A 16,694-nucleotide genomic window follows, 5' to 3' on the forward strand; every position below is an offset into this window, starting at 1 on the left:
TGTGTGTGTGTGTGTGTGTGTGTGTGTGTGTGAAAAGAAAGATAATGTGTAGCATCGGTTTTAAGTGAGTGTGTGTGTGTGTGTCTGTCCATCCGTTTGTCAGTCTCTCTGCAAAAGATAGCCATGGACTTTGCAGTTCTTCTGGTGCTTACTATATGAATATCAAAGGCCTTTTTTCTCAGATGCTCAGAAATGTTGCCAAATTGTGATGAAACAAAATCACTTAAGAGAATGTAAGCTAGCTTCAAAATTAATAAAACCACTAGCTTCACAGGCTTTCACAAATAATGGGATGAAAACAATAGTTTTCAGCCATCAAGTATTTCAATACTTCACTTTGTTTCCATGATACATTTGTCCCATATGAAATAGTTACAAAAGGAGTTGTAATGGCCTTTTGGGACAAGAATAAGATTCCTGTAGGAAATGTTAAAACTAATTTTGATGGGATGCAAAGTTAGAGACGGCTGTTAAGAAATGGCGTGTCGCCATAGGGTGGGGTTTTGTTTTGGTTCCTGTTAATGCTGCAGGTGTTTGGCTCCAGTTAAAATCAGGGCCAGCTGTGATATTTCAATAATTCTGATGTTTCCCTCATAATATTTCTCAGAAGTGATGCTTCCTGGTGATGTCTTACACCTGACATATTCAACTTGTGTGGTACAAATGGAAAATTATGGTAAATCATACCCATTTGTGACACCATTTGCCCTTCTTCCCCTCCACCAGGTCATAACATCAAGGACAAAGAAGAGCATGAAACATGGGTGCTCTAATCATTCACAGTTGAGAATAAGACGGCAATATTCAAGAATGACCAGATACAGTCTTCTGGGAAGCTCTGAGACAGCCTGGAGTGCTCCTTGATGCTCATTGTAGATAACAGTGCTTTAAAATGTTCTCTGTGGTAGGATCCATACCTTGTGTTGCAGGAATTTGAATAGTTTCTATTAAAAGCCCATTTTCTTTTAAGTTTGTTTGAGTTGGAAACCCTCAAACCACAATGTGTCCCATGCACATGTTCCCAAGGGTATATTCATAGGACCATGCTGAGGTCATCTAGTAAGCTGTTGAAACGTTTTAAGAATTCCTTTAATGTACTGCACAATCTTGGTCTGATTAATAAAAAAGGTATTTTAAGAAAGCACTTGGGAAAGAAGCTATTAAAATCTACATGTAGATAATCTATATTACACTTTGTAATGCATTGAGCTTCCCTCAGATAATTTGTCGTTGGGGGAGGAAAACAATAAAACTATCACTTCAAGAGTTTTGCATGAAAACATCTCAGAACAATTGGTACATTCAGGCAAAACCCCTGAGGTATTTGTGATTAACGGCAGCTATTCACAGGGGCCACTTGAATCATTCAAAGATCAGATCATTTAAGCAGAGGAGTAAAATGTAGACAATCTTCTATCTAGCCAATAAAAAGCATATATGTTGCTTCCAGTTGAGATGAAAAGTCAAGTTTTCTTTTTTAAAAGAGAATAATGACATTTTTGGGTTAGAAATAGTTCTTTTTTTTTAACCATAAAGTAAAATTTCATTTTCTACCAAGTACTTCCAACCACAGGTGGAAGATAAGTGGCACACAAAACTCTTTTTTTTTTTAATTCTTTGAATTTCCAGTCTCCCTTTCCCATCTCCATAGTTGGACATAGCCTTTTTCACTTCATCAGGGACTTCCTTCCTGTGCCTTGTTCCAGGCTTTGTGCATTGCCCAACGTGATTTCTAATTGAGCAAGCAGCTGTGCTGGCACAGGATACATGGGGCATAGGGCCACAGAATCAGTGGCCCTTCCCACATCTGAAAGAAAGTGGCCAGTTTCTTATACCTAGGGCCAAGAAACTCTGTAATTCGTAAGAGGGAAAATAATAGGAGGATACTTCAAACAGAAACCATACTTCAAAAAATACTTTCTATGGAAAATTTAAAAGATAGAGGATTGCCAATCAGATGAGGCAGGGCTGAGCACATTTGCCAAAGAGTTTGTGAACACATTTTTATAAAAAGGTAGGAGAGCATGACTTTAGTGAATTATCTTCATGGCTAGAATGGATGTGACTCTGTTCATAAACATAGGTAAAGCAGATGTATCTGTAACAATAAAGTCTAAACGGCACCATCTCAAATACTTTTCTGGTGCTGTGGTAAGGCAACATGACCAACACAACTTGTAGAATAGAGAGTTTATTTGTTGGTTACAGTTTCAGAGAATGGGAGCATGGCATCAGGGAGGCAGGCATAGCTCAGAGCAGTAGCTAAGAGCTTACATCTTGATCTATAAGCATGAGGTAGAGAGACCCAGCTGATAATGGATGTGCGTGTTCAAATCTCAAAGCCCACTCCCAGCAACAGACCTGCTCCAATAAGGCCACAACCATAATCCTTCTCCATCAGTTCCACCAACTGGGAACAAACTTTCAAGCAAATGAACCTATAGGGACCATTCTCACTCAAACCACCACAGGTACCATTATAATGAAAACTGTGATTACACCGAGTTACTGTCTAGCCTAACCTATACTCCTCTCTGCTACATCTCATCTAATGCTGCCAACAGAGAGATAAAACTCTATTTTAATATTTGACATTGAGAAAAACATTTACTTTAGAATGTTAATAAATGTAGCAAATCTGACACTTGCCCACTGTTTTACACTCAGTTCCTGAAGTCATCAAAATCAGTTCTACTAATCCTAAAAATAAGGTTGGTCAGTTCATTTTCAGAGGCACAAAGGAACCACTTTAAACTTTAGGAAACCTGTACTCCCCACAGTAAACTAAATTTTCATTTGATGATTCATGAATCTACAAATATTATAACATGCCTGCTATTTCATTCAATTTTAATTTGTTTTTCAGAAATACAAAGAAATAAATTTATACTAAATCCCTAGCATTTGATACCTATTAAATACAATAAAGCAACTGAATAAGTGAAAAACTCTTTTAAATGGTAATTTGTGTTTTTATTTTTTTTAGCTTTTGAGATACCCCAATAGTACTGAAACTTGAATGTAGTCCAAGGAGGCCTTGAACTCATGACAGTCTACCTGACTCAACCTCCAGAGTGCTAGGAGTGAGCCAACAGGGTGGCTGACTGGATAATTTTACATGCACATTAGTGGGTATTTTAAAGTATCTCATACACTTTTTATCTCTGATTTTTCTCAACATTATATAAGATTTCCCAAATTCAAAATTTGGAGAGGACAAATACTTCAAGTACAAGGGGAAGAAGGCAGTTCATCTCTTGGATAGAACAAACGAGAACATTTGAAAATTTAACAGTCATCTTTGATTATTTCTGTAATGTTTAGAGCACATTGCTTCCTAGTGTTTACACAAGTCTAAAGTTGCACATATATATTTCATATTTAAATTCCAAAGAAAGATTTGATTGTGAATAAAGAAGACAACTTTTTTCCTTCTAAAGTTCAATTATCAATTTCAATCAGAGTATAATTAAATATTTATGATGATAGAACTACAATTAGACTCTACTTTTGGTGGGTAAGAGGGCCGTTTGTAAAGTCTTTGAAGGTGATATAAGAAGATGATATGTGACAAATAATAATCTTCCCCATTGACAAATAGCATACTAACAAATAAATGCCATAGACTAAAAACAAAAAATTTGCATTACACAACAATTACCTTGCAATGACAATTATTATACATCATTCATAAAAGTAATTTTTACTCGTCATGATTAAATGAGAATACAAGGTTCAATTAGTTATGAAAATATGAATGAACTTATATTCACTCATAAGACCATCACTTGAACAACTGTGTGATAGTAGGTAGAATTTTAAAAAATAAAAATAAAACCTAAAACTAGAAAATATTGTAAAATTAATGTTGCAGAAATTTACATTTGCTTTGGCAACTTTGTTTCTGGTAAGATATTCGTTGAACAACAAAAATGTTGATGAGTAAATACTCTAGAAAAATATACCCTAAGTTCATATAACTGGAATTTCTACACATCTCACAACAACACCATAAAGTGATAGTTGAAGACATAAAGTGAGCAAACCAGCATCGTGGTTCACAGGCAGGTGTGAACATAGCCACCTCTCTCCAAGAGTCAGTAGGCATGATTCCCTGATATTTTGGGATACCTGACTGATTACTCACACTAGACACCTCATACTCACATAATATCAAACTCAAGGTTTGTTTAAACTCAAGGTTGGTTTAATATATGAAAATCTTAACAAAATCCACTATATAAACAAACTCAAAGAAAAAAAATCACATGATCATCTCCTTAGATGCAGAAAAGCATTTGATGAAACACAATACCCCTTCATGTTAAAAAGTATTGAAGGGAATCAGGAATTCAAGGACCATACCTAAACATAATAAAAGCAATTTACTGCAAACCAACAGCTAATATCAAATTAAATGGAGACATACTTGAAGCAATTCCACTGAAATTGGGGACAAGACAAGGATGCCCACTCTCCCCATATCTATTCAATAAAGTACTCGAAGTGTTAGCTAGAACAATAAGACAACAAAAAGAGATCAAGGGGATACAAATTGGTAAAGAAGAAATAAAGGTATCACTATCTGCAGATTATATGATAGTATACATAAGAGACCCCCCAAATTCTACCAGATAATATCTCCAGCTGATAAACAACTTCAGCAAAGTGGCCGGATATAAAATTAACTCAAATAAATCAGTAGCCTTACTTTATACAAATGATTAACAGGCTGAGAAAGAAATAAAGGAAACAACTCCCTTCACAATAGCCACAAATAATTTAAATACCTTGGGGTAACTCTAACCAAACAATTAAAGACCTGTATGTCAATAACTTCAAGTCTCTCAAGAAAGAAATTGAAGATCTCAGAAAATGGAGAGATCTCCCATGCTTATGGATTGGCAGAATTAACATAGTAAAAATGGCCATCCTACCAAAGGCAATCTGTAGATTCAGTGTAATCCCCATCAAAATCCCAACACAATTCTTCAAAGACATGGAAATAGCAATTCTCAAATTCATCTGGAAAGGCAAAAAAACCCAGAACAGCGAAAACAATTCTTATGTATAAAAGAATGGCCAGGGGAATCACCACCCCTGACCTCAAGCTTTACTACAGAACAATAGTGATCAAAACAAAACAAAACAACACAACAACAACAACAAACTCCACAGTATTGGTACAGAGACAGACATGTTGATTAATGAAATAGAATTCAAGACCCAGAAACAAAACCACGCACTTACGGTCACCTGATCTTTGGCAAAGACTCCAAAAATATACAATGGGGAAAAAAAAGCATCTTCAACAAATGGTGCCTGTCTAACTGGCTGTCTGTATGTAGAAGAATAAAAATAGACCCATATTTGTCACCTTGCACAAAGCTCAACTCCAAGTGGATCAAGGACCTCAACATAAAACCAGATATGCTGAATCGAATAGAAGAGAAAGTGGGGAAGGGCCTTGAACTCATTGGCACAGGGGGAAATTTCCTAAACAGAACTCCAATGGCTCATACTATAAGATCAAGAATTGATAAATGGGGCCTCATGAAACTAGAATGCTTCTGTAAGTCAAAAAAACAGTCAATAATACAAATTGGCAACCTACAGATTGGGAAAATATCTTCACTAATCCCACATCCAATAGAGGGCTAATATCCAAAATATATAAAGAACGCAAGAAGTTAGTCACACACACACACACACATACACACACACACACACACAAAACAAACAATCCAATCAAAAATGGATATAACTAATCTGAGAATGCACAACAGAGGAATCTTGAATGGCTGAGAAGCACCTAAAGAAATGTCCATATTCCTTAGTGATCAGAGTAATGCAAATCAAAATGATCCTGAGATTCCACCTTACACCAATCAGAATGGCTAAGATCAAAACCACAGGTGGCAACACATGTTGGAGAGGATATAGAGAAAGAGGAATACTTCTCCATTGGTGGTGGGATTGCAAACTTGTACAACCACTCTGGAAATCAATCTGGAGGTTTCTTAGAAAATTGGAAATAGATCTACCTGAAGACCCAGCTACAGCACTCTTGGGGATATACCCAAAAGATGCCCCACCATGCCACAGGAGCACATGTTCCATTATGTTCATAGTGGCCTTATTTGTGATTGTCAGAAGCTGGGAACAACCCAGATGTCCCACAACAAAAGAATGGATACAGGAAATGTGGTTCATTTACACAATGGAATACTACTCAGCTATTAAGAATGAAGACATTCTGAGTTTTGCAGGTAAATGGATGGAACTAGCAAATATCATCATGAGTGAGATAACTCAGACCTCAAAAGACATGCGTGGTATGTACTCACTAATATGTGGATATTAGTTAAGGTGTTGTGGAGTTCAGAATACCCAAGATACAATCCACAGAACTCAAAAAGTTCAACAAGCTGAAGTGCCCAAGTGAGGATGCCTCAGTCCCACTTGGGAGAGAGAAGAAAGCTATCTGAAGTGGGGATGGAGGGAAAGAACTGGAAGAGAAAGTGGATTGGGGGGGATTATGGGGGACAGGGGAACGTGATCTGGTATTGGGTGAGGGAAAAGGACTGAAGCCCTGAGGGCCAGCAGAAAGAATGGAAACAGGCAACCTCAGAAGAAAGGAGGTTGGGGGGACCCTCCATTATGTACCAGAGACTTGGGAGGTGAGAGACTCAGGACTCAAAGTGAGGGACCTTAAATGAAATGCCTGACAGAAGGGAGAGGGAACTTATAGAGCCCACCTCCAGTAGGAAGACAGGACATTAAGTGAGAGGTGGGGTTGCCATCTCACAGTCACAACTCTGAACTATAATTGTTACTGTCTGAAAGAATTACGGGGATGGAAATGAAAAGAAGGTCCAGCAACAGGCCCAAAGTGGGAACCAGCTCTAGGGGAGGTGGGAAGGCCTGACACCATTACTGAGGCTATGGAACGCTCACAAAAAAGGACCTATCATGACTTCCCTCCAAAAGACCCAACAAGTCGCTGAAAGAATCAGATGCAGATACCTGCACCCAACCAATGGACAGAAGCAGCTGACCCCTGTTGTTGAGTTAGGGAAAGCTGAATAGAAGATGAAGAGAAGGGCGAATCTTGTAGGAGGTCCAGCAGTCTCAATCTGGACCCCTGAGATATCTCAAACATTGAACCACCAAACAGGCAGCATACATCAGGTGATAGGAGGCCCCCAACACAAATACAGTAAAGGACTGCGGGTCTGTGTTCATTCAGAGATGATGCACCTAAACCTCAAGAGACTGGAGTCTCCAGGGAGTTTAGAGGTCAGGTGGGGTGAGGGGTGGGGACATTTACATGAAGACACATGGGCAGGTAGGAGGTATATGGGATATGGAACAGTGGAAGGGTGGATGGGGGGTAATAAAATATAGGATGTAAAAAAATTAATAAAAAAGGAAAGAAAACATAAAAATTCTTAAGTTTATTTTCTTTACTCTAGTAAGGACTGTGGTTTCTAAACTAAATGCATTCACATTTGCTTTTAAGTGAACATTTATACTAAATAAAGGCACTGGTGTTAAAGAGATTGGTTTTCCAACATTTTTCTCCTTTAGGAAAGTATGTGTTATTCAAGAGAATTCTTTCAAATTTAAAAGCTTCTACTATATATGGATAAATAACTCAAGAAATGATATCACATAATTTTGTAAATGTTAGAAATTGTTAAGATACCTGAGTCTTAATAAAATCCTTACAGAAAAAAAATAAAGTTCCCTTATATTTTGAAGACTTACATGACTCTGAGATACAGTAAGTTGTTTCTATTTGTTATATTAAGCAAAGTAATGAAATAAAAATAGTCCAGAGAGCATCTAAATTTGAAGACTATTTTAGAAGAAAATTTTCAGGTGCCCCTTCTTGCTCAGCACACATCCTATTCAAGTTATTTTACTCTATGTAAGTAACATAATTAACCAAAAATATAAAGGCCTGAACTTTATAGAACCAAGTTGACTTACTATGTTTTAATATGATCAGAGAGGATAGTAACTGTGAAACATCATGTTTATTTCTATCAGTGGTTATCTCTGAGTTCTGGCCCCTGGCTATATTTCTCTTTTTTAGGAAAAAAAGCACATGACTCTGAACATTTTATGTATCTTAAGCATGTTCGATTTTATGGACTTGTAAGTATGACTGTAGACAGCTAGTTGGTGCTAAATTGTGAGTAAATGTTAGACGACAAACAATTTTAATCCAATAGTAAAATATTACATCATGTGACTTAGGCCTAAAGATCAACAGTTATTGTCCCTTTATGTAAGACAATAAGGATTTTTTTTTTAAATAGCAGCTAGAAAATTCAAAAAGTACAAACCTGGGCTTCTGAAAACACATCCTTCAGACTATTGATTGGGCCATATGGGATCCCACTTCCTTCAAAGAGACAAAGCCACTTGGCAGTCACTTCTTCTGCAAACCTAGGTGAAGACAAACAGGATGTTTTACAATCTAAAGAAGGTGACACATATTCTTCTCTTCTGTGGAATCTTTCAAAGTAACTAACAGGGATTAAAAATATGCTTCCTCAGTTTTCTTCACTGTGGGTGTTTAGAGAAAAGCACCCATAGAATGTGACTCGAGTAGTCCTGATATGGTCAGAGCAGACACCCACGCTAGCACAGTGCTTCCTCCTAGCTCTAGCCTATGTATTCTCTAACAACGTATCCCTGGAAAGAAGACATTTGGGTAAAGTGAACGAAATAATAAGTGCTTTTGAGAGATCTGATGCAACCTCTAGTGATGATGACTGAAGTTTTGTGGCCCTTCTGCCTCTTCCTCCAATTTTGCTATTGACTTTTGGCAGAAAAGGTTGAGACCCTTGGGATGATGAAGAAATTCGATTGTGACCCATGCTATCACTTATTTTGCCTTATCCCATTTTCAGTTAAAAATAGTTCTTTAGAATGGCCGAGATTGGCTACTTTAGTCAAAGGACAATGGAATAATGAGTTTCTGAATTTGTCCCTAAAGTCAACCCAGGCCATTGCTAATCTTTCCTCCATACATGTCAATGTTGTAGACCTGAATTCCTCCTTTGTAGATAAAATTTGGAATAACATTAAGAAGCTCTTTGATCCAGCTTGGATTGTTACTTATGTTCTAATTAGTGGTTGGGGGTGGTTTACGTTTCCTTCTCCTGTTCCAGTGCCTGTGGAACATATAGTGTAGACAACGGGTGTTCCATCAGAAGGTCATTAATATCATGATGGCCCTCAGAGATCAATTTCTGAATACAGACCAAGTACAGCTGAATGTACGGCTTATTCAGTTGAAGCATGAGACTCAATAATATGTGGACGGGATCAGCAGTTGGTGACTGGATAGTCAATGATGGGTAAGAGCCCACAAGGATGGGCCAGCCTAAAACAGACACAATTGCCCTAGTTCTGCCCTGACCTGCATAGCAGGAGTTGCCACATCAGCTAGTTTTGCTCTCACTGAATTGATGAAATTTCCCCACCTGAGTTGGGAGTTCTGCTTTTGGCCTGATAAGAGAGACCCGTGCTGAGAAATGCAAACCTATGCTATTGGCTGCTGGCATGAGGTGGCTTATATCATCAGTCACACCTAGGGGTTGGACTTATGGTTTTGCCTTTATAAATCTGCTGCTTTACAACAGTTGGGCCTTGCTCAGGAAAAAAAAAATGACAGAGGGGAGTGAAAGTCCAACCAACAAGCTCCTGTGGAACCTCATAAACATTGCAAATTTATTTGAGAATTAGTTTGCCTCAAATATTTAATTCTTGAATTGTGTCAAATCCAAGAAGTAGTGTTCTGAAACAGAGAGCACCATTTGTGTTATAGAAACAGAGAGCACCATTTGTGTTATAGAAAGGTTATCTTTTCCAGTGTAACACTGCCTTGGAGTAGCCATGAAACCTGATGTAGTTACTAATAAACTTTCTTACAGTCTCCAACTGTCTATAGCCATCACTGATTAAACCAAGTATTCTTTTCAGAGTTCTCACAAAGTGCTTCATGATTTTAACTTCTCTACCTGCAAGGCCCATGATACTCATTGTTTTATCTTTACTAATCTTTGGTTAGTTTTTTTTTCTTGTATTATTTTGATGATCCAAGTGTTCCTTGCTGTCACTTACTCAGATGCATTACTTAGAGAAATGGTCTCCAAAGGCCTATGTGTTGAAACTTTGGTTGTAGCCTGTGGCATTTATTGGGAGCAGTGAAGCATTAAAAGGGTATATCTACTGGGGAGCGGGGGGGGGGGAGAATTTTAGTACCCCAGCCCAGTCCTGCCTCTTTCTTGTTCCTAGCCTCCATGAACTGAACACCTTTCTGCACCACAACCATAGTATATTGCCTTGCCGTTAGCCTAAGTGTGACATAACCAATCAACCATGCACCAAAAGGTCTGAAATCATGAATTAAGGTACAAAATTCTTTCGGGTATTTTAACATGGACTCACTAAGCTGGGCAACAAGTTCATTTTCATGAGTTTGATATCTCTGGGAGAAACATTAGACTCTCATTTTGAGACTTAACCTTTCTCATACCCATTTCCATTTCTAGTTCTCAACACAGAAGCACTGCCATCTTAATAAGAATTTCCATTTGCCATCCCCTTGCTAAACTGTATCCATTTAAACCTGGTACTTCTTCCTTTTGGTCATTTGTTACAGTGTGTATAATTGTTCTGGGGCAGAACCACTCCCATGATAACTTTTATTTGTATATTTCTATTATAACACAGCCCTGATCTTTGTGGCTTCACATTGGACAGTGGCAACATTTGATTTAAAACCTATTGCCTCAGGGCTGAGGAGATAGCTCCTGGGTTAAGATGTTTATTGCTCTTGCAGAGGACCCATGGTGAATAATTTATAGCCTCCTGTAGTCCCAGGTCCAGGAGATCCCACAGCCTGTTCTAGTCTTTACAGATGCCTAAAACTCATATAATCAAAATCACATGTGCACACATGTACACATACACACACACAAACATACACACAATTATAGATAGATAGATAGATAGAGAGAGAGATAGATAGATAGATAGATAGATGAATAGATAGATGAATAGATTGGTAGATGCATAGATAGAGAGATAGATGGATTATATATATGTATACATAAATTAAAAGTAAAATAAAGCTTAAAGACTCATATTGCCTCTACTACGCTCTTAATCGATTCAGGAGACTATCAACACATGAATGAACAAAGAAAATATGATAAATATCTCATATAAAACTCATAGGCATTTATATTTTTCATAAAATTCATATATATATAAGTTTTAGTCTATTATAAAAACGAAATCATAGTATTTTCATGCAAATGGATTCTATTGAAGACCATCATACTAAGCAATTAAAGCTAAATTGAAAAAGACAAATATTGCCTTTTTTGAATGCACACATACATACATACACACACAAAGTAAAAGGGAGCTATAAGAAAAGGAATGTGTGTAGTGGGAACCAGAAGAAAGGAGATGTTTAGAGGTAAATATGATCAAAGTACAAAATATACAGGAGTAAAATTTCTTAATAAAACCTATCACTACATATAATGAATATACATTAATAAATTTTACTTTAAAAGAAGAAAAAACATACTATCTCGAATCTCTTTCCAATATATCAGCAAAATTAAATCAAATTTCTTTATCTTCTTCTCAAGGCCTACAACCTGCTCTCACAGAAAAGCACACATTCCTGACTGGGTACCATATCCTCAAAACTATTCTGAACACTTGCAGGTTCTCAGAGACTGAACCACTAACCAATGCGTATGCCTCCCCTCCCCACACCCCCATACATATACCAGATATGCAGCTTGGTTCCATGTGGGTTCCCCAACAACAGGAACAGGGGCTGTCCCTGACTCTGTTTCCTGCATGTGGGTCCTGCTCCTCAAACGGGGCTGCCTTGTCTGGCCTTGGTGGGAGGGGATATACTTACCTAGTCCTGCAGTGACTTGATGTGTCAGGGTGAGTTGGTATGGGGTGGTCTTGTCCTTATCAGAAGACATGGGAAGAAGAAGGGGAGAGAGAGGGAAAGGTAGAGCAGGAAGGTGCAATGTGAGGAGAGGAGTGGGAGGAGGAGGAGCTGCACTCTGGATGTAAAATCAATAAATAAATTATTAATGGAAAAAATGAATAACTGTTTGAGATACTCTGAAATTTTAAGTGACAATTTAAATGATCAAATGTAGAGATGAAATATAGAAGACATGTATTCCATTTATAAGAATGGTTTACAATATACAAGAGAAGATAAATAAAACTCTTGTGGAATAGATAGATAGATAGATAGATAGATAGATAGATAGATAGATGGATGGATAGATAGATAGATAGATAGATAGATAGATAGATAGATAGATAGATGATAGACAGTGTTTGAACACTTGAATATTCTACAACAACAAAAATCCTAGTCTAGATCCAAAAGCTATGCATTAGCCACCACTTGGTTCCTAGCTGCACAGCTCAATGAGTGACATGCTGCTGAGCTCCAGTCCCAGAGGCATTATGAGACAGCTGGAGACTAGCAAGCATCTCTGAACTACATCCATGCTTGTATACCTGACACCAGACAAAATACTCTGCCTCTATTATTTCTAGTCCTCATAACATCATGAAGAGTATTATAGTTCTCACAGTTAAGGAAACTGCAGTGTAGAGAGCTCAGCTGGACCATGGTATGGATTACAAATCTCAAAGCTCTCAGCTTATGAGCTTTAAAAGGTTTGTGCTTGGGGTTTTGTATGTTTGTTTTTTGGTTTTCTGACCTCAATTTGTAGGATGAAATTTAATGATAACCTAAACTCTAGCATGTAGCTCCACCCTTAAGCTATTGCCAATAAAACTACTGTATATCTTTAAGGTTTCAAAGGAAAATGGAGCCACTCTCTACTGAAGGAATTGTCTGGACCTTGCCATTCCTGTCTTCTTTCCAGATGGCTGATTATGGACCCTGGAGCTGTGGGATGTCATGTGTCTGCAGCAGCAATCCTAAACTGATTCATTTGCTTGCATTTTGAAGATTAAAACATGGAAGCTTTACTAGGATTCAAATTCAAATTGGCATTCTAGGGCAGGGTTCATCTTGAAGCCATATCTGGAAGATAGCAGCAATCACTGATCACTAACATTTACTGAGATAAGGCTGATTTTAATCCTAACATCATCCAGGTCTGAGTTGCAGAGTTAACTGTTCACCCTCTGCATTCCAAGTTGTCCATGTTTTAGGAAAAGTAAAATAGCTATAAATGACTTACGGTAGGACATGATAAGTAACCACCATTTGTTTGGCAGCAGTTCCCCTTTTAATAAAAATGTGCATAGCAAATGCTCCCATAACTGCAGATCTCTGTAGGAACGCGAGCAGCCTACTCGATTACTACTTATCTGTCAGGATTTTATGATCACAAAACTTTAAGTTTCTGGGACTTATAAAAAACATTTTTAACTTTGTTTTTGTTGTTGTTACCATTTGTTTGTGCCTTTTCCTATAAAGCATCATTGTACTAAGGCCTCTAGAGATTTAGTGATGACTGGATTCAGGAATTGCACTTGTTCCTCATTATGCTTGGATCTCCACCATAGGGAAGGATGAGGCAGAGAGTCAAGCTGAGCAGGAAGCAATAAATCAGGCTTTTAACAGGCCAACAACTAAGACACTTAGAAACTATTTAAAGAGGTACCAACAAACACTGTTCATGGAGAGGCTAAAGAGGTTAAAGGTTTCTCTTTCATCTCAACTAAAGAGCTGAGTGCAAGGACAAGGCCTTAGCTCTTAATGGCAATGAGAGTGTGCATGCTGACCTTATGTTGTCATAGTTGGATGAAGCCTGCACATCTTACCCAGAACTTTATTAGTGATCACAGTGTGTGGAGCCCACATTGAATCCATAGCTAGATGCGGCCCATGCACCTCTATTCACAGAAAGGCTGTCTTCCCTTATTGCCTGACAGGATATTTAAGGAACTCAAAAAGAATCTTTCCATTTTTTCCAGAGCTTTCATAATAAAGGGCAGAGTCTCTGTGAACCTGTAAATGCATCAGCCCTGCTATGCATAGAAAACTCTTTCCTTTAAACAGGTGTGCATTATTTCTGCCTGTTAGACTCTTTTTGCCTTTTCTTCTGCATAGACTCCTGAGCCTAAAAGGAAAGGGTTTTGGTAAGGACACCCAGTTTAGTGCTGAGTTTTGCAAAATCTCTCATTCTCTGCACACTGTCCCCTTGTGGGTCTCTGTGCTAATTGCTGTCTGCAGCAAGAGGAAACCTCTCTGATGAGGGTTGAGTGATAGCAATACGTTATTAGGAGTTAGATCTCTCTATAAGATCTACACAAGTTAAAGCCAGACAAACATTCCAGCATAAAGGAGGAAGGGTGGGCACAAATTCCCACCCCTAGCCAAGAAACTATTTGCAGTTGATACTTGTTGGGATAGAGAAAATCAGTTTTCTTCAATGGAGTGAATACTTGGCCAACAAAAATCTTACTTCACACCTCCACCCATTTTGTTTGGTTTTCATTTTCATTTTCATTTTGGAGTTGTTGTTATTCCTGTTTTTTGAGAAAGAGAGAATGGACATGAAGTTTGGTGAATAGAGTTAGGGTTTTATCCAGGAGTATTTGTATGAATATGATCAAAGCATACTCTGTGAAATGCCTTAAATATTTTGTAAAAAGAGTAGAATCTGTGACACAAATATAAAATTACGGACCTCTTGGTTTTTTTAATGTAGTAGTAGTGGGTATCTATGGAGGAGTGAAGAGGTTCATTCTCTCCTTTTAAGTGAGTTACAAGGTTCACACTTAGATCATTAGGTTTATGCTATTAAAACAGAACTTACACTGTCAAGCTTGGAGCACAGGTGCTTTATGTGCTGAGCCATCTCACCAGTCCTATGTCACTCACATAGGACAAAAATATTTTATCAATATTACTAAGTTATCTGAAAATGTATAAGAAAAAGGAACATGAGGCTATTAAAAGTTAATAAATGTCGGAAATGTTACATAGGAAAGGCATTCTTCCCCCTTTTCTCCATTCTGGTCTCCCTGGTTCTGCTACTGCCTTCTTTAGCACCCCCTCCTCTCAGCCTGTCTCTTTTCCTTTGGCAGACCCCTGCCTGCTACCCCTGCCTACCAAAAACCCTATAGCAACTGAGTAGCCAAGACCCAGGTAGACTAACCTATGTTCTCCCTTCTTCCTCCATTACGGTTCCCCTGTAAGGATGTAACACTATTATCTATGACAGATAATACTCTCATACTTCTCCCATCCTTTGCAACTCACAGTACCCCAGCTCTGCCTCCTACAAGGACCTTGTAGCAACTATATGAGGTAGTCCTAGCTGTATTCTCATTCCTCTTCTGTCCAGTTGTCCACATTACATCTAACTTCCAGTTCATTACTGAATTCCACATCCTGTGCCTAGCTCCAATCAAGTAAAATCCCTGAACCATTGTTTACCTGCACCCTGCCTCCAACATCCATACATAGCAATAGTTGCACATTGTCTGTACAACTCTGTCTGATCAGTCTTGCTGCACTTTACTTCAAGCTCTAGGCTTGGCTCTTATCCTATAACCAGCAAACCAGTCCTGATTGATCAGCTCTCCTGATGCTCACGTACTCCTACCACATCAAATATACCAGGCCTACCCTTGAGCGCACACCATATGCTGAGGTATAGTCTAGTAAGTTTGCTGAACTCTAGCTCACATGCACCCTCTGAGTGTCCAGACATATCTCTGGTTACACATCTATGTGAGGTTTAAGCCTTATAATTCCCTAGAACCACATCTGCACTCAGCATCCCAGGCTAAAGCCTTGCTCATAGTGACTGGATATGCTGTTCTATGGAAGCCGGTCGAGAAACTCATAGGAGACACAACACCAATAAAAGAAGTCCACATGCCCAGGCCACATTGAAAAAAAAATACAATATGGAAGGCCAAGACAGTATACTTCCCACAAAGTCCACCACTCAATACAAATGTTTTCCAATGAGAATAACCTAGATCAATCCTAGAACACACACCAAAAATATATATATATATAAGAAAAATCTCAAGGACTTTAAAGAAGACACAAATAGCCCAATATACTTAAATGATGAACTTAAAGAAAATAAATGCCTGAGCAATGCCCCAGAAACCAAAATCATAAGGTTGAATAAGATGACAAAGACAACGTAGGATTGTAAACATCAAATTCAGTACAGATAATATTGAATAAAACAAGCTGAAAGTAAGATGAAAATGAAAACCTCAATATTGTAGTTTTAAAACTCAGATATGGAAGAGGCTTGCCAGGAGAATAACTCAAGCAGAAGATAAAATAACAAGACTCAAAAATAAAATAGAAGTTTTACATCACACAAAATCAATGATTATAAAAAATAGAAATAAACACAGGAAAGGAAAGTTTAGGATCTATGGGATATCATAAAAAGACCAATTTTCAAATTATAGGCACAGATGAAGGAGAAGGATTCCAGGTCAATGGCTTAAACCACATCATCAGCAAAGTCATAGAAAACTTTCCCATTCTAAGACAAGGTACCCATACAGATACAAGAAGTACAGAAGCACCAAACCAGAAAAGAATGCCCCTCATGTCATATTACAGTTAAAACAATAAATATAAAGAAAAAGAAAGGGCATTGAAA

General features: G+C 38.0%; 1 protein-coding gene across 5 annotated transcripts in view; it reads right to left on the minus strand.

The window, feature by feature from the left end:
• Positions 1 to 16,694, minus strand: part of Sugct (succinyl-CoA:glutarate-CoA transferase) — a 778,692-nt gene that overhangs the window by 351,185 nt on the left and 410,813 nt on the right. For all 5 annotated transcript variants that reach the window (XR_003834661.1, XM_021180767.2, XM_029468350.1 and 2 more), the window contains exon 12: positions 8,355 to 8,457. Coding sequence is in view for 4 of the 5 variants with exons in the window: in XM_021180767.2 (XP_021036426.1) it covers positions 8,355 to 8,457 (103 nt within the window). In the remaining variant the exon portion in view is untranslated. The remainder of the gene's footprint in view (positions 1 to 8,354; positions 8,458 to 16,694) is intronic.

The sequence above is a fragment of the Mus caroli genome, chromosome 13 (genome assembly GCF_900094665.2).
Source record: "Mus caroli chromosome 13, CAROLI_EIJ_v1.1, whole genome shotgun sequence".
Taxonomy (NCBI): domain Eukaryota; kingdom Metazoa; phylum Chordata; class Mammalia; order Rodentia; family Muridae; genus Mus; species Mus caroli.